Genomic DNA, 25,841 nt, shown 5'->3' on the forward strand with positions numbered 1-25,841 from the left:
TTAATTTAAGCGGAACTTAATTTTAATTTATGCAAGTCGGTGCCAGCCCCAGGGTCCCGACGGAGGAGCCGGTCAGACCCCCGCCCGTCAGAGAGGCCCCGCACAGCCCCGGGCGGGCGCTGAGGCGGCGCCACCCGAGAGCCGCTCCCCCTCCGTGCCTCCCTCCCCTCCGTGCGCTGCCGGAAGGGTCCGTCTGGAAAAGCCGCCGTCTCTCCAGGGGCCCGGCGGCCCCTCCGCCGCCTCGGAGCGCCCGGGCCTCGGCCGGTCTGCGCCCGGCGGGGTCCACGGACGGCGGCGCGGGGGCGGTAGAACCTCCGGGCCCCGCTCGGGCCGCGCTCGGCAGCAGCGGCGGCAGCGCTCGGCTGGCGGCGGAGTGAGAACCGCGCTGCACCGCCGCGCCCGCCCCTTCCCGGCGCAGGCAGCGCCACGTCTCGGGCAGGAGCCGGCGCCGGGCGGGCGGCTCCAGGTCTGCGGGGGACTGGCCGGGATGGGGGGCGGTGGGGGCGGCTCTTGGGGGGCCGGAGGCCGCTGCAGGCCGCGGGGCGGTCGGGGCTGTCGGGGGGCGGGGAGCCGTCCGGCTCGGGTCCGGGCTGCGGTCCCGGGCCTCCCGCTGCCTCAGCCGGCGCCCAGGGACTTGCCCGGCCCGGGGACCCCGCGGCCGTGTCTGCTGGTGCCTCCCCGGTCTGTGACCGGGAACCGTTGTCGTCCTGGTTGTTCGTGTTTTAAGCAAAATCGGTGACTTTCATACAGCTCTTTCCCTGTGGGGTTATTGCTGTGTTCCCGTGGCGTGCCTGCATCTCTGTGTGTGTGCGTCTGCTTGTGCGCAGCACAGGGGTACGAAAGGACTCTGAGGCCAGAATACTGCACCGTTTAATATTGGGAATGGGTTGTACAGGAGAAAGCCATTCTTCATCACCTGGATCATTTAAGCATGTTTTATGACAAAGACAACAAACTATCTCTTGTTAGCTGGATTTTCACAAGGTGTAAGGGGCCAAAATACTGCTTCTGTTTTGTCTGTAATTCCTCATGGTAACCTGTCATGTAGCATCTATTTGCTGTACAATGGAAGTTCCAGGAGTTTTACAGAAAGCTTTATTATACTGAAAATCTTTAAAAATTAGTAACAAATCACAGTGAAGGGGGTTTTTTTTGTTGTTTTTTGGGGTTTTTTTGTTGGTTTTTTTTTGTGGAGGTTTCCCGTTTAGAAAGGTGTGGCAGGTTTCTAGCTCCTTCACAGCTCATCTCTGTGAGTGTCATGTACATAATCGTGTTTTCCTGTGTGCCCTGAGCTGTTTGCAGCTTCAGTAACATTTTGGAGGTGATGGTGTTGTTGCAGGGTTACCAGGGCAGTGTGACACAGTAGCAGTTACACAAGTGCTCTCTGGAGATAGGGAAGGAATGTTCAGAATGTTTGCGTTCATGTAAAAATGCAGTCAAAATATTCCTGATATGATATTCTCCAGCAGCCTCCCCCATCCCCTCCAGAGGTTGCCTGAATACCTAAAGAATAAATTGCAAATTCTATAAACTGTGTTCGGAAATCCTTTTATTGGCTGGTCATAGGAGAAGGCAATGTTGAGCTGCATTCAGGCGATGATGTTCTGACTGCCAACTTGTGCTGTAATGAGTAGTTCAGAGTCTGTATGGTGATTCATACTTGTCATTCTGCAGACAAATAAAGAGTAATGATGTAATTTAATTTAGAAAAAGTTAAATCTGAATTCCGTACTTCATTTTAGCAAAAGATACTGAAACACATTCCTTTTAATGAAATATATGGTACATATATACGTATATATATATATATACACACTGTAATTTACAGAGGGGAATACCACTCTGATACTGGCTTTGTTCTTAAAGTGGAGGCTAAAGAGATCTTTCCATTAAAATGGACAAGGATTTTAAATCAGCTGTCTTGCTAAATATTACGATGCTGTTGCATCGTTCTGCAGTGCATCAGTGCTACTAAAATAGTGAGCATAAACAGATCACTTTTTATCCCCAGATCTGGATACTTAGTTGTATTTCATTGCCTCTGTTTTTATCACATGTCCTCGTTCTGTCTGTGGGCACTATTTTATTTTTAACTCATATTTTCAGAGCTCTAGTAAATGCTTGTAAATTCACTACATTTTTTTTCTAGAGGATTCAGCTCCTTGGTGATTACAACTTTGTCTACAAGCTGTTTCCATGATGTGGCATTAGCAGCTGCCTGCTGCACACCATCTCTACTGCTCAGATCCGTGCTCCTGTGTGACATCTTGATGCTGTTCTTGCTGATGGAGAGAAACAGGACTTGGTAGTTCACTTGGTGGAAAATTGTTGAGAAGAAGAACTTTCCAGGGATCTGGACCATTTTTACCATGGACTCCTCATCTGTCCAGCAGGATGTTCACTTGGAGAGCAGAAGCAGTAATGGAGCTCCCACCATCTCTGAAGAACTTTTGGATTGTAAAGCCAAGTCACATCTAGTTACAACAGATGAAATTATCAGTAAGTTATTTAATATGCACCAGATAATTTCCTAGTCATACTCAGGCTTTTATATAATCATCTGTGTTATTGTTCAGGTGAAGTTTTCCCTTGAGATCAGGAATTTCTTGTACAGCAGTTTTAAGCAAGTTTGGTGAAGTCTGTAGCTCTGTGTGTATGTAAAACTGTTTTTTAGCTGTAGAACTTGTTCTTTTGAAAGCAAAACCAAACTATTAACTTAAATACTATCAGCTGTCAGGTGAGTATTTGTTGTTCAAGGTGTTAGTCTATCTTCAGATAATGTTTCTGAGAGTGTACACCTGAGACTCTCTGGAACAATTAGTCCAGAAATGGCTGTTCCAGAGTAAGCTTGTGACTGGAGTACTTTATTCTGGCAGAAGAAATCTTCCTAATAAATTAGATCACTTAGGCAGAACCCAGAACATCTGGCTCTGCTTCCTTTTATGAAAGAGAGATGCTGGCATGTACTCACCAATTTATCTCAAAGTAACTTTTATACAAGCTAGTAGACAAGCTCTATAATAAAATAATCATGCAGCTATTTACGAGAAACTATTTAAAGCCCACTGTCTGAGTAGATTATTGAATCAAACTTGAGTTGGAAGGGAGCTGTGTGGGTTATCTAGTCCAACCTGCTGCACTGAGCACACACCTAGATCAGATTGCTCAGCGCCTCGTCCTGTTGAATTCTGAAAGTGTCTGTAGTGGGAGGTTCAGCGGCCTCCCTGCCCATTGCAGTAGTTAACTGCTTTCACTGTGAAAGTATTTTCCCTGCACTGGATTGAAATCTCCGTGTTTCCCTGGCAGGAATCTGAGGATATGTTGGTGTAGAAGGGTGTGGGGGTGGCTGGGTGGAGAGGTGTGTACATTGTGGCTGTGTAGACACAAAAACACTGTGGTTCCTTACGTGAAAGGAGGTGACGTGATGAGATTGGGGCTTTCTGGCAGCACAGGTTTGTCACCTTGTCACAGGCAGCAGAGAGGAGGCCCTGACACTTTATTTGCTTTTCTTATGCTGCCTGTTACCAGAGTGGCAGGGTGTAGTGAGGTGATGACTCATTCGTCTTTTATGGAGCTGCAGATCACAGGTTCCTGTCATCTCCTGTGTTGGACATTCAAATTGTGGCTTACAAATAGATAGTGTGTCTTTCTACTGTTTTTAATCTAATTGCATTTCCTTGCCTATTGTTCTAAAAAGACTGCAGCTGTATTGACACTACTGCCTTTAAATTACTGTAGTTCAAGGAGTGTTTAGGTTTTGAGTGTCTCCTGGCGTCAGGAAGTTGCCAGGAAACCATTCTGCCAGAATTTTGCTCCAGCATCCCTTTGGTATATGTATACCACTCACTGTTGTGAAGAAAAAGTCTGAATAAAGTATAAACCTGATGAGAAGTCTGAATAAAGTATAAACCTGATGCAGTTTCTGAGATGGGCAGAAACAGTATTTATGAATGTATGAGCTGTCTTTTTATTTTTGGCTTCTTGTGGCTATTCTTAACATTTTATACCTATTTTAAGTACGGTTTTACCAATATTCTATTTCTAAAATGTTAGTCATTAAAAAGCATTTCTGTCCTCCCTCTGTCCTGTCTTTCCCTCTGTCCTCCTTTACATTCTAGTTCAACCTACCCCTTCCATCATGCCTGCTACTGTTTTTGTGACATGGTCTAAATCAGAGAAGTGATTAAGGCTAAATAGCCTGAAATGTCTGCATGACAAATAAGATACTCAAAAGTATTTTGATTCAAATATTAGAGCTGATGGGTTTTGGCAGCCTAAGTCTGAAAGCTTTATATTTCTACCCAAATTCAGTTTCCTCACTTAGTTTCCTCTCTGCTGGTTCACACTGGGCTGGCTTGAGGGAAGATGCACTGCAGAGATGGGAACTTGACTTTTCCTCTTGCAAATGCTTTATGATCATAAATGTTAAATGTTTTCTACCGTCTTTAGGAAAAAAATTAAATCTTGCATATTATTCCAGTGAGTTCCAGTTTCTTCAGTGATAATGTGGTGTGGAATGAACAGAAAGGCAGTGGCTTTTCCAGTGCTCTGCTCATTTGAGATCTATAGTAAAGTTAGATACAAGTTTTTTTTTGCAACAGGAGATTCATAAATGTTAGTAGTCCCCAGCCAAGTGAAACAGAAATGTGTGAGAAATCCAGAGTACAAACCTATGAAATGTTTATCTGGTTTTGAATATGAATTTTTTCCTTCTGGAAAAGAAAAATATTAGTAAATGGGGATTAAATTGGTGTTGAAGTGATTCTTGAATTTCATTTTAATTGGTAGGTTTATTATTTTGATACATATGAGCTTTGCTACTGTACTTTAGATGAAGCTATCCTATTTGAAAAAATGTAAACTCAGTTTAAAATTGAGAAACTGCTTGGGCCAGGCTGGAAATTGGGATGATGGATGCTTTCTCCCCAGTGCCCAGCTGCACATCAAAGAGCTGAATCATTCAGCACAGGCCTGCAGCTGCTGAGGCTTACTTGTGGTAGATTGCTCCTCAGAGTTCCTTACACTCTGTGTTTCATGCTTCTAAACCTAACAAGATTTAAAAACCTCTGTGAAGTTTTGAAGATATTTTATATGATGAATTTGAGGTCCTGCTTGAGGGCAACATTGTAAGGCTTGTTGAAAAAAGTGCTTGTTCTGGTCTTTTAAAGTAAAGAATCAAAAATCCTCTATGAAATTTCTCCTGCCAGTTGCTGTCAGTAGCAATTTCCATATTCATGCAATATAAAGGCAGTAGTGCTGGCATTGTATTTGGGTGGAGCTATGAAGATGAATGGGGTAGCTTGAAGTGTAGCTCAGCAAAACTTTCTTTTCCAGCTACCAGTAATAACATCAACGAAGTGCCAAATGAAGAGGGAAGTCTGGAGATAAACAGCAAAGCGGATGCCTGCCAGAATGGGCCAGAGTCACTCTGCCCCGACTCTCCTGTATCTTTTGATCCTACCAGCAGTGAGCAGGGTGAAGAGTCGTCCCCAGGTGTGACTGGTTTCCATGACAGCCTAAGGAAGTCTCAGGGAACTAGTGCTGAGGGCATAGCTCTTAGAAAAGAAGCTTTGCAGTCTCTCAAACTAAGTCTTCCCATGCAAGAAACTGAATTGTGTAAGCATCTGTTTATGATGGTGCCCCTGCTTTCTCTTGCTCCATAAAGCTTTTTACTCTGAGCCTGGCTCTGGACTCCTGTATCATTTAAGCTTGAACTAAACTTCATTTTTGCAGTAAACTTTTACTTAGAACTACAATTCATTTTCTTTCAGTAAACCACCCTCTGCTGCAGCTAAGGCATGTGCCTTACCATTTAAAACTGGCTCTTCGCTGGAGGGGAATTCACGCTTTCTGGGGCTGAAGCTATTCTAATCTCCTTGATAATTAGGAGTAACAGGTGACATTAAAAAAAAAAAAAGAACAGTGGAACTAGGTGATTTTAAACTAAGAAAAAAAAAAGGAGAGAAGAGCAATGAAGGGGGAAGAAGGGAAAGCCTTTATATTAAGGTGTCTAAAAGTCTTACTATAGGAAAGGTTTAATGTGAGTTAATGAAAGGTAAGAAAATGTACCTAGGGAACAATTTTCCACTACTTGTAGGGAATGAATGGACTGTGGAGGTCTTGCTTAGTTTTAGAATTTTAGTGCTGTCAGAAATGCTGGACAGGTGAATGACAGCAATATGTTTTTTCTTGCTGTATAATCTCTTGTCATATATCTGTGGAGGAACTACAGCATTTTCAAACTGAGCAGTGGAGGTCCACAGGCTTTATCAGTGCTTACACAAGGATATATTTGAAGAGAGTCATTTGAGGTGCATGTCAGTGGGCTTTCCTTTTGTTCCTTGCTTAAGCATGAAGCATGTTGCTGATGGTAGAAGGGGCTTTTACCTTTTGCATCCATCTTGCCTGCGTTGGAGTTTTCTGTTTGACTGTGAAGATACCTTTCCCTTACAGGCTCAGTAGAGTCTTCACTGCCATTGGAAAATGAGGAACAAATCAGGCTTCAGGCAAGAAGGCGTCTGGAGGAACAGCTTAAGCAATACCGAGTGAAGAGACACCAAGAAAGAGTGAGTACCACACAACACACCTTCTAGATTGTGTTTTGTTGAGAAGCTTGAAAACTTTACCATTTCTGTGACCTGAATTAAAACATTCAGTAGTTTTCTCAAATGAGAGAAAGCACTTATTTCTCCTGGACAGGCCAAATTTGGTTCTGTTACTTCATCAGTAATGTACCATTTTGTGCTAATTAAAATAGGGGAGGGAAAAACAAACACCAAACTTAAAGTAACGTAAATGTTCAATTTTGCCTATATTTTCAGTTACCTTTTAGAGTCTCACATTAACATTTTCAACATCTATATACTGCAGCTTGATAGGGTTGATTGATGATATAATTTATCTTGTACATGAAAGGACATGTGTATAATATCAGTTTAAAAATGTAGAGCTTTCTATCTTAATTTACAGCAAAATAAGTATTTGATGCTATTGCAAAGTTAACATTCTGGAATTTATTGTTGGCTCTTTGCTTCTTTTAGTCAAGTCAGTCTACATCCAAAACCCGTCCCTCAAGCACCCTGGATCCTGAGCTTATGTTAAATCCAGAAATCCTGCCAAGAGCCAGCACTGTAGCAATGACAAAAGAATATTCCTTTTTGCGGACCAGCGTCCCCAGGGGGCCAAAGCTGGGTAGCTTGGGACTTCCAGCATCCTCAAAAGAAAGAAGAAGCTCAAAATCTAAAGCCAGCAAGATCCGGTCCTTGGCTGACTACAGAACTGAAGATTCAGATGCTCGAAATGCTGCTGGGAATTCTGTGGCTACTGACTTATCTGGGGGGGCTGTGATGCAAAGCAGAAGTGGTCCAACATCAGTTGTTTCTGAGATCAGTCTGCCCTCTGATGTGGATGATCGAGTAGAGAATTCCTCCTTGGCAGGAGATAGCATTTCAGAAATCGATGGGAGTGAAGTGGGAATGAGGCTGGATGGAAATGAGAGCGACAGCTCTACCTACAGCAGCGTGTCAGGGAAAGGCCTCTATAGCAGCTCACAGAATGCAGAAGGCAAACAGGATAGTCCATATACAATAAATGGCCAGAAGATACATCCTGAAGCAATGGGGCAATTTCCTTCCATCAGTGAGGTGCTGCAGGCTGCGGCAGTGGAGCATCAGGCCCAAGAGCAAGAAGTTAATGGAGAGGTACGGAGCAGGAGGGACAGTATTTCTAGCAGGTAAGAATGATCTGTTGTTAGTTAATGAAATTTTCTTTCTGCTGTAACAGGCAGCCTATTACTTTTCCCTCGTACTAACTTTAGATCCAGTTTTAACTTACACTGTGATTGAGTCTGTTAGTAGCTTACAAATTCTAAAAGAATCTGAGAGGTTGCTTCACTTGAGTACCTATTTACTAAGTATATCTTTAGAGAAAGGTATTTTTGCCACTGGCTGTGTTAAATATACTGCAAGCAGTTGTTTCTGTCTGTGTAGGACTTCATTCACTGAATCACTCATGAGCCTTGGTCTATAGTCTGAAAGTGCAGACTTGACTGCCTCGGTGATATTTAGTATTGTCCTTTCCCTAATCTATTCATGTACCTTTCATACCTCACGTAGTTAGGAAATGCCAAGAGTCTTGTCCTAGATATTTACCCTCTTCAGCCATTTGAGAATGAGATTTAGTCTCCCAAGCTTATGTGTATATGACAGGTATTAAACTGATTCAGAAAGCAAGTGCATGCCTAGTGAAGTCCTTAATAACAATGTGTGCTTTTTTATCAGTTGTCTGCAGATGCATGTGTCATACAGCCTACTTTTGAAATTGCTCTCCCCTGCTTTGTTGGAATAAAGTGTCATGCCCAGAGATGTTGAGGTGTACAGTCAATTGTTGGTGTTGGTGATTATTCTGGCTTAGATTTATTTCTTATGGTAATGAGAGAAGATCTTTTTCTCCAGGTGCCTTGGCTGTTCAGCAGTGAATCAGCATAAGGAATCCCTTATGCCAAATACCTGTTCTTCCTCCTTTTGCAGCAGCTGTTGGTATTTCTCAGGCACATTAAAGCAGAGAGTTGTGAGAATAATTGTGGAGGTTTTGTGATCCCATCATATCGAGCTGTCTGCTTAAAATGGGATCTGTAAATACAGAATATGAAGTCAATGATTGCACTTCTGTAAAATAACAAATATATGGTGCCACACTAGATTCTAGTTGCTTCAAGTACAGGAAACTAAAGTATAAAACCTTAGCATGAATATAATTTCTTTCTCTTTTTAATAGAGATTACACTGTGTTCTGGATCTATCATAAAGCCAGAAAAAACGTCCTACAGTCTAAGCCACACGGAGTCTGAGTACCTCTTAATTTCAGTCACTTTTCTTCAACTAGATGAGTGTTGTATTCTAATCCTGTAACTGTGCTTGTGCTGTCTCTGTCTCCAGTATTTCTATGGAAAGCTCTGTCGCAGGAACTCATGACGAGATGTTGCAGGTTATGAAGGAGAAGATGAGACTTGAAGGCCAACTAGAAGCACTCTCACTAGAAGCTAATCAGGTAGAAAATTAATTTGGAATTCTGTATTCAGCAAATCAAAATAATATTTTAATGAATTTTCAAGAGCCTCTTGCTCATTACTTGTGGAATTGTTTTGCAGCAACACTGTTGAATAAGGTACTTTACAAGAATGCTGTGGTGGACTGACCCTGGCTGGATGCCAGGTGTCCACCAAAGCTGCTCTGTCCCTTTCCTCCTCAGCTGGCCAGGGGAGAGAAGAAATAACAATGAAAGGCTCATGGATTGAGATAAGGACAGAGAGATGGGGAATCTCAGCTCCAGAGTGAGGGGCACCTCCTGCCCCTCCCTCTGCACTGACCTTGGTGTCTGCAGAGCTGTTTCTCTCACAGTTTTCTTTCTTATCTTTGCTGTTGCTCTTCTGCTGTTTTTTGGTTTTTTTTTTCACTTTCTTAAATCACTCATCCCAGAGGCTCTGCCACTGTCACTGATAGGCTCAGCCTTGGCCAGTGGTGGGTCCATCTCAGAGCCAGCTGGCCTTGGCTTCACTGGAAAAGGGGGAAGCTTCTGCCAGTTTCTCACAAGGACCACCCCTTGTAGACCGCCAGTACCAAAACCTTGCCATGTAAACCCAATACAGATGCTGAAGAGGATTAGTAGAAAGTTGGTAAAGTCTTCAAAGATCACTTTAAAAAAAAAGAAAAAAGTGACGTTTTTGTGTGTGTTTTTTTTAAAGTCAAAATAAAAGAGAGACAATAAATCTGAAGCAGTGCTAGCGATGTCTTTTAAAGTATTTTCTCTTTGTTTTAATTGATGATACAGCACTTCAAATATAAAGCATTCTTCTTTAAAGTGTGGAAATATGTGTTTTATGAAAAATCCTGATGTGCTTACTGACATACAATGCTCTATATTTTGTATGTGCTTTCCTCTATTTTCTTTGACTATCTGAAATACCTGATAGGTGAGGTGTTGCTTTAAAAATAATTTTTTACAAGCAAGTGGTTTTTGCTTTATCAAAGCAATTTTGCTGGGCATCTTTTTTAGTCAGCCATTAATATATTTTTTCATGAGACTCCTGTATTTTGATTTTCTGGACATATACAGGCTCTCAAAGAGAAGACTGAGCTACAAGCCCAACTTGCAGCTTTGAACATGAAGCTTCAGGCACAGATGGAGCACAGCCAGAACAGCCAGCAGAAGCAGGAATCCCTGAGCTCAGAAGTGGCCACATTAAAGCAGTCTTGCTGGGATCTGGAACGAGCAATGGCTGACTTGCAAAATGCCTTGGAAGCCAAGAATGCCAGTTTAGCTTCTTCAAACAATGATTTGCAGTTAGCAGAGGAGCAGTACCAGAGACTCCTGCAGAAGGTTGAAGATATGCAAAAAAACGTTCTCACCAGAGACAGTACAGGTGGGATGGTGTAAATGTCAATCTTTAAAATGTGTTGTTCCATAAATCATCTCATTTCAACTTGATTCTGAAGTCCAGGAAGAAGAAGAAGAAATTTAAACTTGTGTTTATTTGATATCATACTAATAAAATGGTCTGGATTTTAAGATGTTTGGTTTTGATTTTGTGTCACAGAAGTGTCACAGTTTGCAAGCTGCCACTGCCAGCCTGGAGAGGGAGGCATAAATATTTAGTCCAGACAGTGGCCTAGTTGTTTTTTTTGAAAATTGTACAAATGTTGATTTGTAATGATGACTCTATGTGCCAGGACACCTACTTCCTGATGTTTAGCTAGTTCTTATTTTCTGCCTCTAAGGAACTGTGAATGCTTAGAGAAGTGATTAATTTAGTTTAATTTTATTCTGCTTATGACCTGGTATTTTGGATTCTAGCACTTTGGCAGAAAAATCCAATCTTTGTATAATTAGGCATATGTGCTTTTGTTCAACAATAAAGGAAAAATAGAAAAAACTATGAATATAGCAATAATCCTTGAAAAAGTGTGCATAAAAATAGCACAATGGGGTGTGTTAGTCCAAGTTCTTTATTTTTGTTTTTCTAGTTCATGACCTGCGCCAGCAGTTGGCTTCCTTGCAGACCCAGCTTCAGAAGGTGCAGCTGGAACGGACCACACTGACCAACAAGCTGAAGGCATCTGAAACAGAAATCACATCTCTCCAAAATGTGAGGCAGTGGTACCAGCAGCAGCTGGTCCTGGCACAGGAGGCCCGTGTCAGGCTGCAGAGTGAGATGGCCAATATACAGGTATTGTGATTTATTGCATATGGGAGAATTGAGAATCTCTTCTTTCTTGTCTGTTTTATCAACAGGACAACCTAGTGCCTGGTAGCTGAAATAAAGCACACACAGTTTCAACTTTTTTTTTTTTTTTTTTTTTTTTTCCCACAAAACTCTTAAATTCTGTTGGTATTAATCTGTGATTTTTTTTTCCTTCCTTTAGGCTGGGCAAATGACTCAAGCAGGAATGTTGGAGCATCTCAAACTAGAGAATGTGGCCCTGTCTCAGCAGCTGACTGAAACCCAGCACAGGTCCATTAAAGAAAAGGAACGTATTGCAGCACAGCTACAAAATATTGAGGTATGGTTGTAGATGGTTTTCTTGAGTTATATTCTGTCTAGATTGTGTATTTATGTTTTGTAAGATCAAGGGTACTCTAGCAAAGTAACATAGAATTCTTATGAATTGGTTCAAATCCTGCATTATAAAAGCAGTAAATATTTCAGAGCAAATAAATTTGCATGGCATTATGAACAATAAGGAACAAGGCCATTATTTCCCATTTGAAGGTGATACTTCCATATTCAGTTCTGGTATTTGTTTTTAATTGAACTTTGAAGGCAAATATAAATTTGCCATCCATGAATTTATTCAAGAGGAAATCTAATTGGAAGTTAATCTAAACAAGTAACGTGCTTTTTTAAGTGTGTGAAATTGCTCAGTAATCAGGTTTGTCCTTCCTTCCCTCCAGTAAGAAAAGTTGGGTAAAATCTGAAGTGCAGTATGGTCACTTCCAAAGGTCTAAGAACCTTCAATTCCCCTGATTTTCAGTGACATTCCTGCTTCTGAGTCTCAAAGGAGAGCAAAGGAGCAGGTTAGTGGAAGCACCTGCAGTGTTACTGATAGCTTGTGTAAATTACAGGACTGTTTCCTGAATGGCTACAGTGTCCAAGGAATCCCTTTTGGTTTAGAATTTTCCCAAACAGCTTAATTTTAATAACAATTCTTTTTCTTCATATCTTGCTCATCATCTTAGAAAGGACAAGGCGTTATTTAATAGGATTTCAGATTGTCACAAGTATGCAAGACATTCACTATTATTCTAAGGTGTTTTAGGTACAGGAAACTGAGTGACTTCAGTAGAGGCATACAGGTGTGTAAAACAGACATCAGAATTATTTTTGTATTTTTCTCTACAAATTTTCCTAATAATTTAGTTTTCTATTTTCCTGGTTATTTTTTCCTTTTTCCCACTCCTTCCCTCAAACTGTAGAAGTTGATTCCATGCTTTTTCTATGCAGGCTGACATGTTAGATCAAGAAGCTGCCTTCATGCAGATCCAGGAGGCTAAAACCATGGTGGAAGAAGACTTGCAGAGAAAACTAGAGGAGTTTGAGGATGAGAAAGAACAGCTTCAGAAAATGGCTGATTCTGCAGCAACATTGGAGCAAGAATTGGAACAGGTAAACTGTTGTTAATCAACTTCCCAGGAATTCCAAGAGAAATACTTGTTTGGCAGAAAAAGCAATAATAAATAGATACTGAGTTCTGAATTTATTTTTAAAACCTGAAAGATTGCTGCAAAAATAAAGTACATATTAAAGTCATTCTACTCCAGGTGAAAAGGCCTTTTTTTTGGGACATGTCAGTAATAATACTTTATAAAAATTTCATAACTACTGTCTTGCCAGATGCTGGGTTTTCTTAGTGAATTCAGTATGTGATCACTCTAAGTATAGACAAGATCCATGTTCAAAGTTGTTAGGCAGTCAGGATATCACTACATACATTTACACTTACAGAGCCCTGCTTTTACCTTGTAACCTTATGCAGGCAGCAGGTCAAGGGCTGCAGTGACATGAAGTATGTGATAGCTCAGTGCTATATTCCATGTAATGATATGGTGTTATTAATAATGCTGAATTTACTGTGGACACATTTTTCAGGTAAAACTTTCAAATGCAATGAATGCTATAAATATTTTAAGTTTGTCATTCTGGTCATTGCTTAGCCTGTAAGGTAGCAGATGCTGCTCAAGGCAGTTGATACAATTAACAGAGCAAATAGAAGCAGCCTAAGAAAGCAGAAAGTGAAAATATTTTTTAGCTATTTTCTCCTACAGGCTAAAATATTAATTACAATACTTGTTTTTGATTAGAGTGTTTTTGCAAAGATAACCTTTGTTTTGTATTAATTTAATCTTAAAATATTTCCTGTCAGGTCAAGTTGACTTTGCATCAGCGAGATCTGCAGCTTGAATCCTTGCAGCAAGAGCACCTAGACCTGATGAAGCAATTGACTCTTACCCAAGAGACACTGCACACCAAAGAGCAGTCCCTGGATGACCTGCAAACACAGTATGATGAGCTGAAGGCCAGGCTAGAAGAGTTCCAGAGTGATGCTGCTTCTAAAGATGACACGATCCAGTATTTGCAGAACGAGAAGATTGTGTTGGAAGTTGCTCTGCAGGCAGCAAAAGCAAGTAAAGAACAACTTGATGAAGGAGCAACACGCCTTGGAGAAGATACAGAGGAAACATCACAAATCTTGGAGCAGCTGAAACAAGAAATGGCAGTCAAGTCAAGCCAGGTAATGATCCTTCTGAAATCTTGCCAGTTTTAAAACACAACAATTTGGAGTGCAGGTCACAGTTTGGGAAGTAATTTTTTAATTTGCTCTTTTTTGTGTCACTGTGGGCCAAACATCTTTCCTATGCAGTAATTTGGCTCCCAATGTGGGGACCTTCTGTATAGAATGTTGTGTTATCTAACCATTGAGATGCTTAGTCAGAAACAGCATCCTTGTTAGATTAGGCAGTTGTTACAAATCAGACAGATATGCTCACTGAACAAATCAGGTGTAATATGACATTTGGCACATAAAGCAATGTTTACTTTTCCCCCCTCTGGCAGGTGGAAAATCTGCAACAAGAAAATGCCAACCTTAAAAAACAACTTCAAAAAGTAAAGGAACAGTTCCTGCAGCAGAAGGTAAGCAAAAGCAATGAAATTTCAGAGACATAAACCCAAGGAATACACTTCTTTTTACAGTGAAGGCATGTACTTCTGGGGAGGTTATGAGGATATTTAAATCTATTCCTTGTATCACAAAACTTTGTGACATTGAAATACAGAAACTATAACTTACAGTTGAATTTCTATCTGCAGCTAATGTAAAAGCTGATCCATCAGCAAATTCATGCTTTGATAGGGCTTCAGGGAGCTTGCCAAGTGATCCACCATAGAAAATCTCTCTTTGGTTTGTTGATCAGGTTTGCTTTTGCAAAAGCACTTGTAAATCCTCAAGTGTTGTCGTTTCATTGCAGCTTTGAAAAATCATAGTTGCTTCAGTAATTAGATGGTAAATAAGTGTTTTACTGCACATTTTATTCTGAATTTAAACAATTTTGAAACAGTAATCTGAAATGGATATGTCATTAGCATTGCACATATATGTGTCTTATTTATAAGGTGGCATTAATTTGCTGCTTGATTGCTTATTAACCGAACATCAAGGTTTGTTTTAGCTTGTTATGTTTAAGTTTGGGAAGGCTGTTTAAACTGTCAGTCACAGTTAAGCCCTCTTCTCATGGCAAAAGTTACTAATTGTGTTCATGGGACGGTTATTTTTTTAAAAATTAGTTTGGTTTTTAAAAATGACACATAATTAATGCAGTTTCCATAAAGAATGTGAAGAAAAGTGTCCCTTACTGCAGAGAACACTGAGGTGTTTCATTTAATGAACTCCAAAGATGAACTGTTATTTTATATCTGAGCTTGCATAAAAGCCTTTGAACAAGAGTAAATATCTTACAGAAGCTGATGTTGGTTTGTATCACACTCCCACCCCCTCAAACTAAAAGAAAATCAATAAATGCTTTCTAGTAAATTAGTCAAAAATTTGCAAAGCTGAAACAGAGGTGACACGGTCCTCTTGAAACTCTTGTGTGCAAGGTCATGGTGGAAGCTTATCGAAGAGATGCGAGTTCCAAGGACCAGCTCATCAGTGAGCTGAAAGCTACAAAGAAGCGGCTGGACTCAGAACTGAAGGAGATAAAGCGAGAGCTGCTGAAAATCCAGGTTGAAAAACAGTCACTTGAATCTGAGCATTCAAAACTGCAGAAGGAAGTATCTCAGGTTCACCAGCAGATGGTGGAAATAGAAAATCACCTCCAGTCAGTGCAGAAAGAACGAGATGATTTGGAAACACGTCTACAGGTATGGAAGGTGTAAGGCTTTGAACTTGGAGAATGTTACATCCAGGATACACTGCTGTTTCTATTAACTTTGGATATAAAGAGAATGACCACCTGCAAGTTAATGTTCTTGATTATACACTCAAAATAGTCTAGACATTTCAACATATACCTGCCAAAATTCTGTAAATGCATGACTGCTTACTAACATCTCGTGTAAGTGAGTGGGGAGAAACACTACAGGAGTGGTAGAAGACTCTTGTGGAAGCAGTTTCTTTGGTCCTAAAGTGAACTCCATCTGAGAACAAATTTCAAACACTGTTCATGTGTGTTAATAGTGGTGGCCTCAGATGGAAGAGTTAAAGAGGAATTAAAGGAAAAGAGAGTATGGAGAACTGGAGAGCAATTTATATTTAGAGATGGAAGTAATTTTAAAATTTCATTATTTTTCTTTTATCATGAAACATACACAGCAAGCATGCTTTTGTTCTTATTCTCATGGGTCTTCTTTTCCTTCCCATTAAGTCTTTGCAGTTCGATAAGGAACAAGTGGAATCTCTTGCTGAGGCAAATCAGGCATTAAAACAACAAGTAGAACAAATGCAAGAAGAAGCAAAAAAGTAAGTGTTCTTCTAGCACAGGCAAAAGAAGTACAGCATTTGGTTTTCATATTTGGTTCTCAGATGTTTGGTTTTGTTGGATCATGTGAAAAATCAATCTTGTAGTACTATTTGTCAAGTAGCTTTTGTTTTTACTTGGTGTTTTCTTTTCCTTTCACACCAGGGCCATTACAGAGCAGAAACAGAAAATGAAGCGTCTTGGGTCGGACCTGACAAGTGCTCAGAAAGAGATGAAAGCAAAACACAAAGCCTATGAGAATGCAGTCAGCATTCTCAGTCGGAAGCTGCAGGAATCTCTTACTGCAAAGGAATCTGCTGAGGCAGAGCTGAGCAAACTAAAAGCACAGATTACTGATGGTGGGAATGACCAGATTGCTCAGGTAGGCAGATGTCCTTTGACATTGTACAAAGACAGAGCTATAAGTCTTGAAATACTATTTCACTCTGAAGTGATGAAAATATTTGGAAAATAAAACTAGATAAGAACATGGTGTTGGGGTTTTGAGCATGAGAACTTCTTTAATTATATTTGAGAGAAGTGATTTGTCAAGCTAGATTTACTGATGAAATTTTTATTGTTGGTTGGTTTTTTGGTGGGATTTTTTAATATTTTTTTTAAAACAGTTAGTATCTGAGGATTTTCCAAGATTCTAGCTCTTACTGCTTGCTTCTCATTGACAGCTAAAAGTTTTTCAAGGTAGCCATAGCTTATTTATATATGTTAGGCCTTCAATAAGAAAATTAATTTATTGAGGAAAGGTCCAGTTTCTTGAACCAATGGAGTAAGATATCAAATACACCAACAGCAGTAGCTGGATGCAAAGGTGGAAAACTCTGAGCAAGACCTTTAAATTAAACAGTAGCACCTTGTTTCATATTTGCTAGAGAAGCAGGCTTTTGAACCAAAGCAGAAGTGACTCCTGAAGATGGGTGATGCACTAATCACATGTGACCCCTTTGTCTTTAGGAGAAGATTCAAGCTCTGAAGACAGAATTGCGAGCTGTGAGCAGCAGTAAGTTGATGCTGGAAAAAGAGTTGCAAGAAGTGATTTCACTGACCAGCCAGGAGCTTGAAGAGTACAGAGAGAAAGTGCTGGAACTTGAGGATGAGGTGATTGCTTGAATTTGCTTGGTAGATGGGCATATGACAGTAAAAAGTGCCTGAGAGACAGGGAAAAATTTTAGTACCAAAATTTTATACTAATGGTGGAAAAATCAGAATCATGGATAGGAAACATCATGTTAGTGGTACTTGCAAATTTTGTTGACTTGTGCTGATTCTTTGTGGTTTCATGAGTCATTGTCCTATAGGGAAAGAGGATGAGAGAGAAGAATGGTTCCTGTATTAGATACCATGTGTCTGGTCATGAGACAGTGAGGATACATGAGTCATTAGCTTTTGGAACTACTGTGAGTCATGGAACCCCAGTGACATTGAGGGCCAGGTGATAGCGTTCAGTTGTAGAGTGGCACAAAAAATTTATAGATATCAACTACTCTGGATCTGCACCTGAACAGTACTGGATTTTTCTTTCTAGCAAGCATTTTAGTCCTCCAACAAGAAAAAACATCAAAGTGAACTTATTTTTTAATGTTCATTTAAAAAAGGAAAAAAGAAAAGAAAAAAGAAATCCCATTCTGGAAAAACAAGATGCTTAATGAGTTTAACTCACAATTTTTTTTTTGCAATAGTAGCCTGAAGCTGTTTGGTTATGTTTGCTTTATTTGTGTTTTTCTTTGACTACAGCTTCAGGAATCCAGAGGCTTCAAGAAGAAGATAAAACGTTTAGAAGAAATTAATAAGAAGTTGGCCCTTGAACTGGAACATGAACGTGGAAAACTTACAGGTCTCAGCCAGTCCAACGCTGCTTTGCGGGAGCACAATAATATTCTCGAAACAGCATTAGCAAAGAGAGAGGCAGACTTGGTACAACTGAATCTACAGGTATTTGACTTTTTAATGAAATAATTTCAGAAAGGAATTGGCTCATATGATACAAAGTTGGTGCATTTTCTGCAGCTCTGGGTCCCCACTGTTTTGCATAACAGCATCAGTATGGGGTTGAACAAGAGATCAGAAATGGGACTTGGCACTAAACAGAGTTTTCTCTAGAAAAAGAAATTATAAAATTGCACTACAGTATTTGCCATAGTGAAAGTGTAGGTACATACAGAGTTGGAACATACAAAATCCACATGTGTTACATATGGATTCATTGAGATAAATAATTTTTATTCCAATAGTAATACATTCCTGTTGACATAGGCAATGAGCTACCATTTAACCACAGCAACTTGTGAGGTTGAAGGTACTTTGTGGAAAGAGTGATCAGTGAACAGTAGAGTTGTTTTGCAACCCCTGCATTGGCTTGTGTTTATATTTCCTCTAGTGAGCCCACACAAAATGTCTATTTGTTTTTGTGGCATGTTACAGGTTCAGGCAGTCCTAAAGCGGAAAGAGGAGGAGGATCAGCAAATGCAACAACTTATTCAAGCTTTACAGGCTTCCCTAGAGAAGGAAAAGTTAAAAGTTAAAGACCTTCAGAAGCAGGTAATGGCTCATCTTTTATTTATTTACAAAGTGATTTAAAGGCATTTTAAAAGTATCTTGAAATGAAATATGTGTTTTATAACATTGCTTCCTGCAGGGGGTCTGTCACAAAGGCCAATGGCTGAAAGATCAGTTGATGCCTTCTCTGTTGTGTCCTGTATTAAGCTCCTGCATATGATTCACCTGCAGAGACACAAAACAAGAGTAAAACTGCATCTTTTTATCCTGTTAGGAAGCAGCAGCCAAAGCGGATGCAGCCCATAACCGGCGACACCACCGGGCAGCAATGCTCGAGCTCAGTGAGATCAAGAAGGAGCTCCATGCCAAAGAGCTGCTGGTCCAGGCCCTGCAGGCTGAGGTGGACAAGCTGCAGTAAGTTAATGTCTCAAAAAGAACAGTAATTAAAACAAATCCTCTGAAAAAGCCATACATTAGTAAATTTTCGGGTTTGCCTCTTTGGGGTGGTTTATGTTGAGTGTTACCCATCAGAACCTGACAACAAGATGCTTGTTTGAACTCCGAGCAAATACCTACATTTCTCTCTCTTTATAATTCAGTTAGACCTGAGGTGCACTGTTTTTAGGCTTCACTTTTTTATCTGCTTTTTTCACTTTCACCACACACTTCTACTATTTCACATTGCTAGTAAGGATTAACACTTTATCCAATTATTCTTCTCTTTTACATCCCTGAGGAGCTACATAGAGGATTGATTATTGTCTATGTTCCACAATGTATTAAAATTTAGTTTGCTCATACATAAATTCTTTCCTTAAGTTACAAGAAATTATCAGACCTACATGAAAATGGATATAAGCTTAACCCTGTTCCTCCAAAAACAAAGCAAAATTGCTGACAGGGTTTTGTTTTATTTTTTTTGCTGCATAATCTGTTGTTTGTAATTGGACTGTTATCAGTGCGGAAAAATTTTGTAGATTTTTTTTTTTTCAATCTTTAATATTTATACATCTCTTTCATAAAATCTTTTTGTGATTTAACTGTTGCTCCATGAATTTGTTGGCAAAGCCCTCAGCTCAGTCAGAGCTGTAATTAACCAGGTTCCATGCACCATCATGTCATTTATAGTTAACTGGCTAACCCAGTGAAGTTCTTGTTTTAAAGAACAGATTGAGTAACTGCTGTGTCTGTTAATCTTGCTGTGCAGGGTAGAGGATGAAAAGCATTCCCAGGAGGTATCTCAGTTTCAGCAAGAGCTGGCAGAAGCCAGATCTCAGCTCCAAGTTCTGCAGAAAAGCCTGGATGACAAACTTAGTGAACAGCCTCTAGTAAGCCAAGAGGTAAAAAATGAACCCTTACCGTGTTTATTTGTATTTCTCTTGCATTGTATGACTTTGTCCTTAATTCAATATATTTAATAAAGTTTTGCTAGGTTTTCTTAAGAAGGTTTTCATGAGACACAAGAACATATTTCAGATTTTGTGGTTGATTGCACCTTTAGATAATTCCAGTGATTTTTTTTTCCCCCTGGTAGGTGGAAGACCTGAAGTGGGAAGTAGAACGAAAAGAAAGAGAAATTGAAACACTTAAGCAGCAGCTGGACATGACCGAACAGCGCAGCCACAAGGAGTTAGAAGGGATACAAGTTGTTTTGCAGGTATTTCATTGAGCCAGTTCTGATGGACTGGAATTTTGATTGCTGTAGGGGGATAATTAAAAACAATACTTTCAATTTTTAAAAGCATACTTACACTTTTTTCTGAATTTTTATTTTGACTGTGCTGTTACCTTTGTATTTTTTCAACCTTTATGCCATTCAAATAGGCAACTGACTTTCTTTTAACCTAACCTCTGATTTTCTGTGACGGCAAATTTGTTTCAAACAGTGATGTTGTGTGTTGTTTTTTATTTCCAGTTTCATCTGGAAACTGAAAAGATTATAAAAACATGAGTTGGCTGGAATTTTTATGCTGTTCTCTACATCACACTGATTCTCTTCCCATTTAGAATATCAAGACTGAGTTGGAAATGGTGAGGGAAGACCTGTCAGTGACTCAGAAGGATAAGTTTATGCTGCAGGCTAAAGTGACTGAACTGAAGAACAGCATGAAGTCACTGCTGCAGCAAAACCAGCAGCTGAAGTCGGACCTGAAGCATGGCAAGATGAAGAAGGTATTTAAATAGGAAGAACACATTGTCAAGTACAGGAAAATTCTCTGCTAAAGCTCTTAAACTTATTAATATGAATGTGCCTGTGATTCCTGCTCTGTTGTGCAGATGTGCACCAGTAGGGTGATGTGAGACCCTTTCTAGGTGGTAAAATGATATTGATGAAATAACTTAATTGTGTTTCTGACTCCCTTTTTTTCCTTTAACCAGAGGAAAGAACTGAAAGGCGAGAATAACTCTTCCAATCCTGTGACTCCAGTCAAGATTCCTGATTGTCCAGTGCCTGCTGCCTTGCTGGAAGAACTGCTGAAACCAACAGCTGTGAGCAAGGAGCCTCTAAAGAATCTGAACAGCTGTCTCCGGCAATTAAAGTATGGCCTGTTACTTTAAACCATATTAAAGAATCTTAAAAATGTTTTCAGGAAACCAGCTGCCACCATGAGGAAAAAAGGATTTGTAAAATTAATTCTTTATTGGGACTATATTTAGGAAAGTAGGATGTCACAGACAGTTCTGTCATTGTAAGTGCTTGCTTATATGCTCATTACCATAGTGAAAGAAGACTTTACAATAAAATAAATAAAATGTCCATCCTAACTTGTGCACAGCAAAAAAAAAACAGAAACAGCTATTAATATTTTTGAATTAATCATATTTTATTTGTTTTGCTCTTAAAGAAGACAGTTCCTAATCTTCTTGTAAATTTATTTCTCTTGTATACAGCTATATCTTATATATATATATATATATATGTATATATTGGGGTAGGTATCAAGAATCAGAAAAGTAATTTTTTGGTCTTGCATTTAGCAGTTAGTTTTCTGCTTGCTAATTTTTGCTTTTTTTTTGTTCTCAATACATTCAAAGGCAAGAAATGGACAGCCTTCAGCGCCAGATGGAGGAACACACCATTACAGTACATGAATCAATGTCTTCATGGACTCATATTGAGGGCAAGTTAATGGACCTTACTTCTACAAGTCCTACAACTGCAGCAGATCAGCAGGAGACTCCTCCTGCAGATGAAAAGAAAGAGAATTGTAGTGTTAGTGACAAGGAAGCTTTGACACTATAACCTTCTTATCAGTTGTCTTTCTTCCTATTGCTTTAAGTATATAAACAAATCTTTATAAAAATTATTTATTTCATTTTTTAAAATGCTGTTCAGCATTGTGCTTTTGCCTGTAGGAGCAAAGGGCACTGATTTGAGAAACTGATGGAATAGTAAATGCAGAATATGCTATTCTAAGGGTTTGTTTGAAACCTTGCCATAACAATTCTGTCATGTTGGGTACTGCCAAGTGGTGAATCTCGCTCATTTGAGGGTTTAGTAAGAGATTCATATGAAGGTTTAAAATGAGGTCAAGAGAAGCATCTGGTTTTAAGTATGTAATTGTTCAATCTGGGTGAGTTTGTTAAGGAATTACTGTTGATTATGTAACATCTAGGTTTTCTTGTTTTGCTTTTTTTTTTTTTTTTAATTTGTGGGAGTAGGATGTATTTTTTCCCCATCTTGGGTTGTAGCCAAACTATAGAGAAAAATAAGTTCTTCTCATGTTCAGCCATTAGCAGTGGTTGAGAACTGGATATGCTGAGTATTCTCTTGTCCCTCCTATAATCTCTTATTCTTGAAATTCAGATTATAGATATCTGTATTTGAAGGAAAAGAAGTTATTGTAAGCCATTTCCAGTTCTGAAGGTGACCTCTGACCTATTGCAGAAGGAACAAGGCTAAAGACAAGCAATGCGGAGCAGTTGGTATCTTTGGCAGGTTTGCCTGGGATGTTGGCTAATGTTTTTCTCTTACAGTCACAGGCCAGTAGTGAGCTTTGCTTCACTGGACAAATACTTTGCACCTTTTAATTTCAAGTTTTGAAGTAGACACCCATTAAAAAGTATGTGTGTAATATATATATATATCTCTATAAGAAAAAAATCATAATTTTCTGACTTTGAATATCTGGTTTAATATGCTTATATACTGTAAGTTAAGGCTACAGTGAGGGATTTTGTTACAGTTACTATTTTAATGTTAAGTTTGCTCTTCTTTGACATACTGTACAAATGGCTTAGGGAAATGAGCCCCTAAAGCCAGAGCTTTTAGAAATGTAATTATTTTTATGTTAAAAGACATAATTTTAATGCCTATAAAATTATTATTTTTAATAGTTTTATCTTCTCCCACACACTTGCTCTACTTCTTGCACCCTCTATTACAAGGTGTCCACCGTGGATGGAAGTGTTGGTACTGTGGCAGCCCCTCTGCAGAACACCTTGACTAAGTTATTTTTAAAGCAGCTGACTTTAGTTTCCTTCATCTTTGGTCCTGTTGCTCCATGTGGCTCATAGTTTAGTGATAAGCCAGCCTTCTCCTCACCCTAAATTTCAGTGTTCAGGTATTTGGAAGATTTAGTGGCAATTCATGTACTAGAATGTTTTTGTCCTTAAAACATAAAACAGGTCAATTATATCCACTGTAGTTTGGTGTTTACCAAAAAAATTAAATAATTATATTAAATACAAGTGGATTCAAAGGCTGGAAAAAAGAATTGTAGTTCATGTATTTTTCCAAAAAGGCTGTCGCTGTTTTTGGGTTTGGTTGTTGCAGAGGAGGGGGAAGGATATTGCATTTTGTTTAGCAGTAAGGTGAAGAATAAATAACCAAACAAAACTCCCAAACCCACCTATATTTATCCAAAGTCTGATTTCTTGTAACTACCACTTCAAGCTCTAATCCAGTTGAACACCTTGCACTATAAGTGTTCATACTGAATGATTTCATGCCCTGCAGCTGCTGGATTTTAACTTAGATTTTATTGGGATCAATGTCAAGTGATGCTGACAGTCAAGGATTTGCAACTGGTAAAGGAAGAAATGCATTGATGTGGCATTAGGTGCCCATCAAATGGATTTACCAAACAATTTGAAGTCAAAAGCTTTACAAACCAGCTTAAGACATGTCTGCACACTGCTGCAGTCTACTTTGTAGAGTAAATGGTACTGATTATCTTGCTGTTGTCATGTTCTTGAAGTTGCCTGTATATTAGCTCAAAAAAGAAAAAAAACCAAACCACAGTATTGTTAAAGAAAAAATAAAACTGTAATGAATAATATATTCAGTACAAGAAAACTACCAAATGTCCAGGATTTAAAATACTTGTGCAGCATTAATGTTGCTGTTCACTTTATTAAATACATTGCCTATAATTCAGAATCCACTATGTTCTAATCTGTTAGTTTGGCGGTGGTTGCATGGATAAAGGTTTATCTGGTATCAAAGAAGCCAGAATTGTTAGAAACCTTCCTAGTTGTTCTGAATGTCAGCTGTCCTTTTTGTGTCCATTCTGCTGCAGTAGCTCCTGAAGACATCTGAGCTTGCACAATCAAGTAGCCTTAGATGTGTGTTTCCCTCTTCAAGATAAGGGAGCTGTTGTGGATTAGATTCCTGCATTGGCCCAACTGCTTCTGGCAGACACTGGGTATTGTCCTGTCATGTTCACCAGGTGCTTCTTCCACAAACAGAAACACCATGTCATTTACTTAAATGAAGGACAGTGAGACTTTTGAGGGTCTAAATGTGGTGAGGTACTAAGTTACAGAAGTCACAGAGAAGTCTTCTAGAAAGAGCATGCAGTGTGTGATAAAAGCAAGGCCTTTCCTTGAAGCTCATCAGCTGTGTTTTAAATGACCCAGAGAAATAGTTGCTGCTTTATATTAAAGAGCCTCACCCTGAGGCTGAGCATGCTCAGTCTACAAAGCTTCAGGTCTGCTGTCTAGGCAATAAAATAACTTAGTTGTAGGAATGAAAATTGTCTCCCCTCTGCCTGTCACAGCACTGCCAAATAATCAGGAGAACCTGAAGAATAATCTCTTAATTTATTTTCCTTTTTCAAGTACTGCAATAGAATGTATTTTCTGTGTTTCTTCAGTGGTTGCTATGTACTAAACCAAATCTCATTGAAGGAGAAATGTCACTGCAATGTAAGAATGTTCCCCAGTGCTGAAAGCTGGTAAATGATGCAGCATTATTTTTTCAGATGCTGTTGAGTTTTTGAGGGCTCTTGAATAACTGTGCATTTTTAAAAAAAAAAAAAAAAATCACAACAAAGACCAGCAAAACCTTACAATAGAATAAAATATTACTGAGTCTCTGGCATTGCTGAATATTGCATAATGCTCCATTCCATTGTCTTCCAGATTTCTTGGAAATATTTGTGCACTGTATTGGGATCAGCTGAGCCCCCTACCCACTCATGCAATGGGAGGATCTGATCCCATACTGTTTATTCAGGCAATATCCTTGCAGAAATCGTTAAGATTTTCACACGTGTAATGTCCAGGATGAATGTTCTACTGTTCATACTGTCATAGATTATATATTCCTCCTTAGGGGAGAGAACTGCAGTGGCACAGCTATTTTAGTGTTAGCTGTGACAACATCAAAGGCATGCTGGGGACAGGTAGTATTATCAATATAAATTTACCTTTAAGATAATAAATTCACTCCTGCTGATGCAGAAGCTTGTGATGTACATTTTATTAACTTCGTGGAGAAAGTGGGAATAGTTGCATGTGACTTGCTGTGATCAGAGCCTTTAAGTATTTTCCTGTGAAAGCAATTGCTATCCAGAGGAATTACTAATGCTCATCAGCTGTCATCCAATCACTCTGCCTCCTACTAATGAGCAACACTTGAGTCTTGGGCAGCCTCATTTCCAGTAGAGATGCACAGATTTCTAGGGGAGGGAAAGATGTTCTGGATATTGTAAATGAAATGGTTCTGTTTTGTGTATGACATTCAGTAATGTCTGCTTAGGCTGTATTTGTACAGACAGAAGTTAATAATTCCATGTTCTTGAAGAATGGATAACCCAGGGGCTGGAGGAGTTACACTATGTACAATTAACGTTTATGATCATACAAAGCATGTTGATTATAAAAATTATGTGCATAGGGATTCCTTTAAAAGTTTTGTGCAATAAACTATTTTTGCTAAAGGGCCCCATGTTGTTCCTACTTTGAAAGTTACCATCTTCTCTTTGGTTTTGGGCAGTAATTTTTATGTTGAAATCCTGAATATGCTGTATAGCCACCTTTAAGGAAAAAAAAAAATCTTATTTTTAAAGATTACATTATTGTGTAATGATTTT

The 25,841-nt window shown here is 39.3% G+C and overlaps 1 protein-coding gene across 3 annotated transcripts; it reads left to right on the forward strand.

Moving 5' to 3' along the window:
• The first annotated feature begins 384 nt into the window (after positions 1-384).
• Positions 385-25,793, forward strand: GOLGA3 (golgin A3). Of its 3 annotated transcripts, none has more exons than XM_005524355.3 (24): positions 385-466; positions 2,150-2,499; positions 5,335-5,616; positions 6,454-6,566; positions 7,041-7,732; positions 8,937-9,048; positions 10,114-10,420; positions 11,022-11,224; positions 11,421-11,558; positions 12,500-12,661; positions 13,419-13,787; positions 14,111-14,188; positions 15,152-15,415; positions 15,919-16,013; positions 16,177-16,393; positions 16,981-17,124; positions 17,761-17,958; positions 18,448-18,564; positions 18,797-18,936; positions 19,730-19,862; positions 20,057-20,179; positions 20,530-20,694; positions 20,902-21,062; positions 21,559-25,793. In XM_005524355.3, exons 2-24 carry the CDS (start codon positions 2,370-2,372, stop codon positions 21,764-21,766), a joined length of 4,551 nt encoding a protein of 1,516 aa, XP_005524412.2. In that variant the 5' UTR covers positions 385-466; positions 2,150-2,369; the 3' UTR covers positions 21,767-25,793. The 3 variants fall into 3 exon arrangements, with proteins under 3 accessions (XP_005524412.2, XP_014109352.2, XP_087921080.1); XM_014253877.2 differs by having other exon boundaries at positions 5,335-5,493; positions 21,559-25,792; XM_088064954.1 differs by lacking the exon at positions 5,335-5,616.
• Positions 25,794-25,841: the final 48 nt, after the last annotated feature.

The sequence above is a fragment of the Pseudopodoces humilis genome, chromosome 20 (genome assembly GCF_049639895.1).
Source record: "Pseudopodoces humilis isolate 2021_Gansu_Grassland_sample_001 chromosome 20, ASM4963989v1, whole genome shotgun sequence".
NCBI lineage: Eukaryota > Metazoa > Chordata > Aves > Passeriformes > Paridae > Pseudopodoces > Pseudopodoces humilis.

What these genes read in the sequence shown, in the direction of transcription:
- GOLGA3 (XM_005524355.3), top strand. Translation starts at nt 2,370, where the DNA reads ATGGACTCCTCATCTGTCCAGCAGGATGTTCACTTGGAGAGCAGAAGC. An exon ending in ATTTGGAAACACGTCTACAG is followed by an intron (nt 15,416 to 15,918) that starts GTATGGAAGGTG and finishes CTTCCCATTAAG; the next exon opens with TCTTTGCAGTTCGATAAGGA. An exon ending in GCTGAGGTGGACAAGCTGCA is followed by an intron (nt 18,937 to 19,729) that starts GTAAGTTAATGT and finishes CTTGCTGTGCAG; the next exon opens with GGTAGAGGATGAAAAGCATT.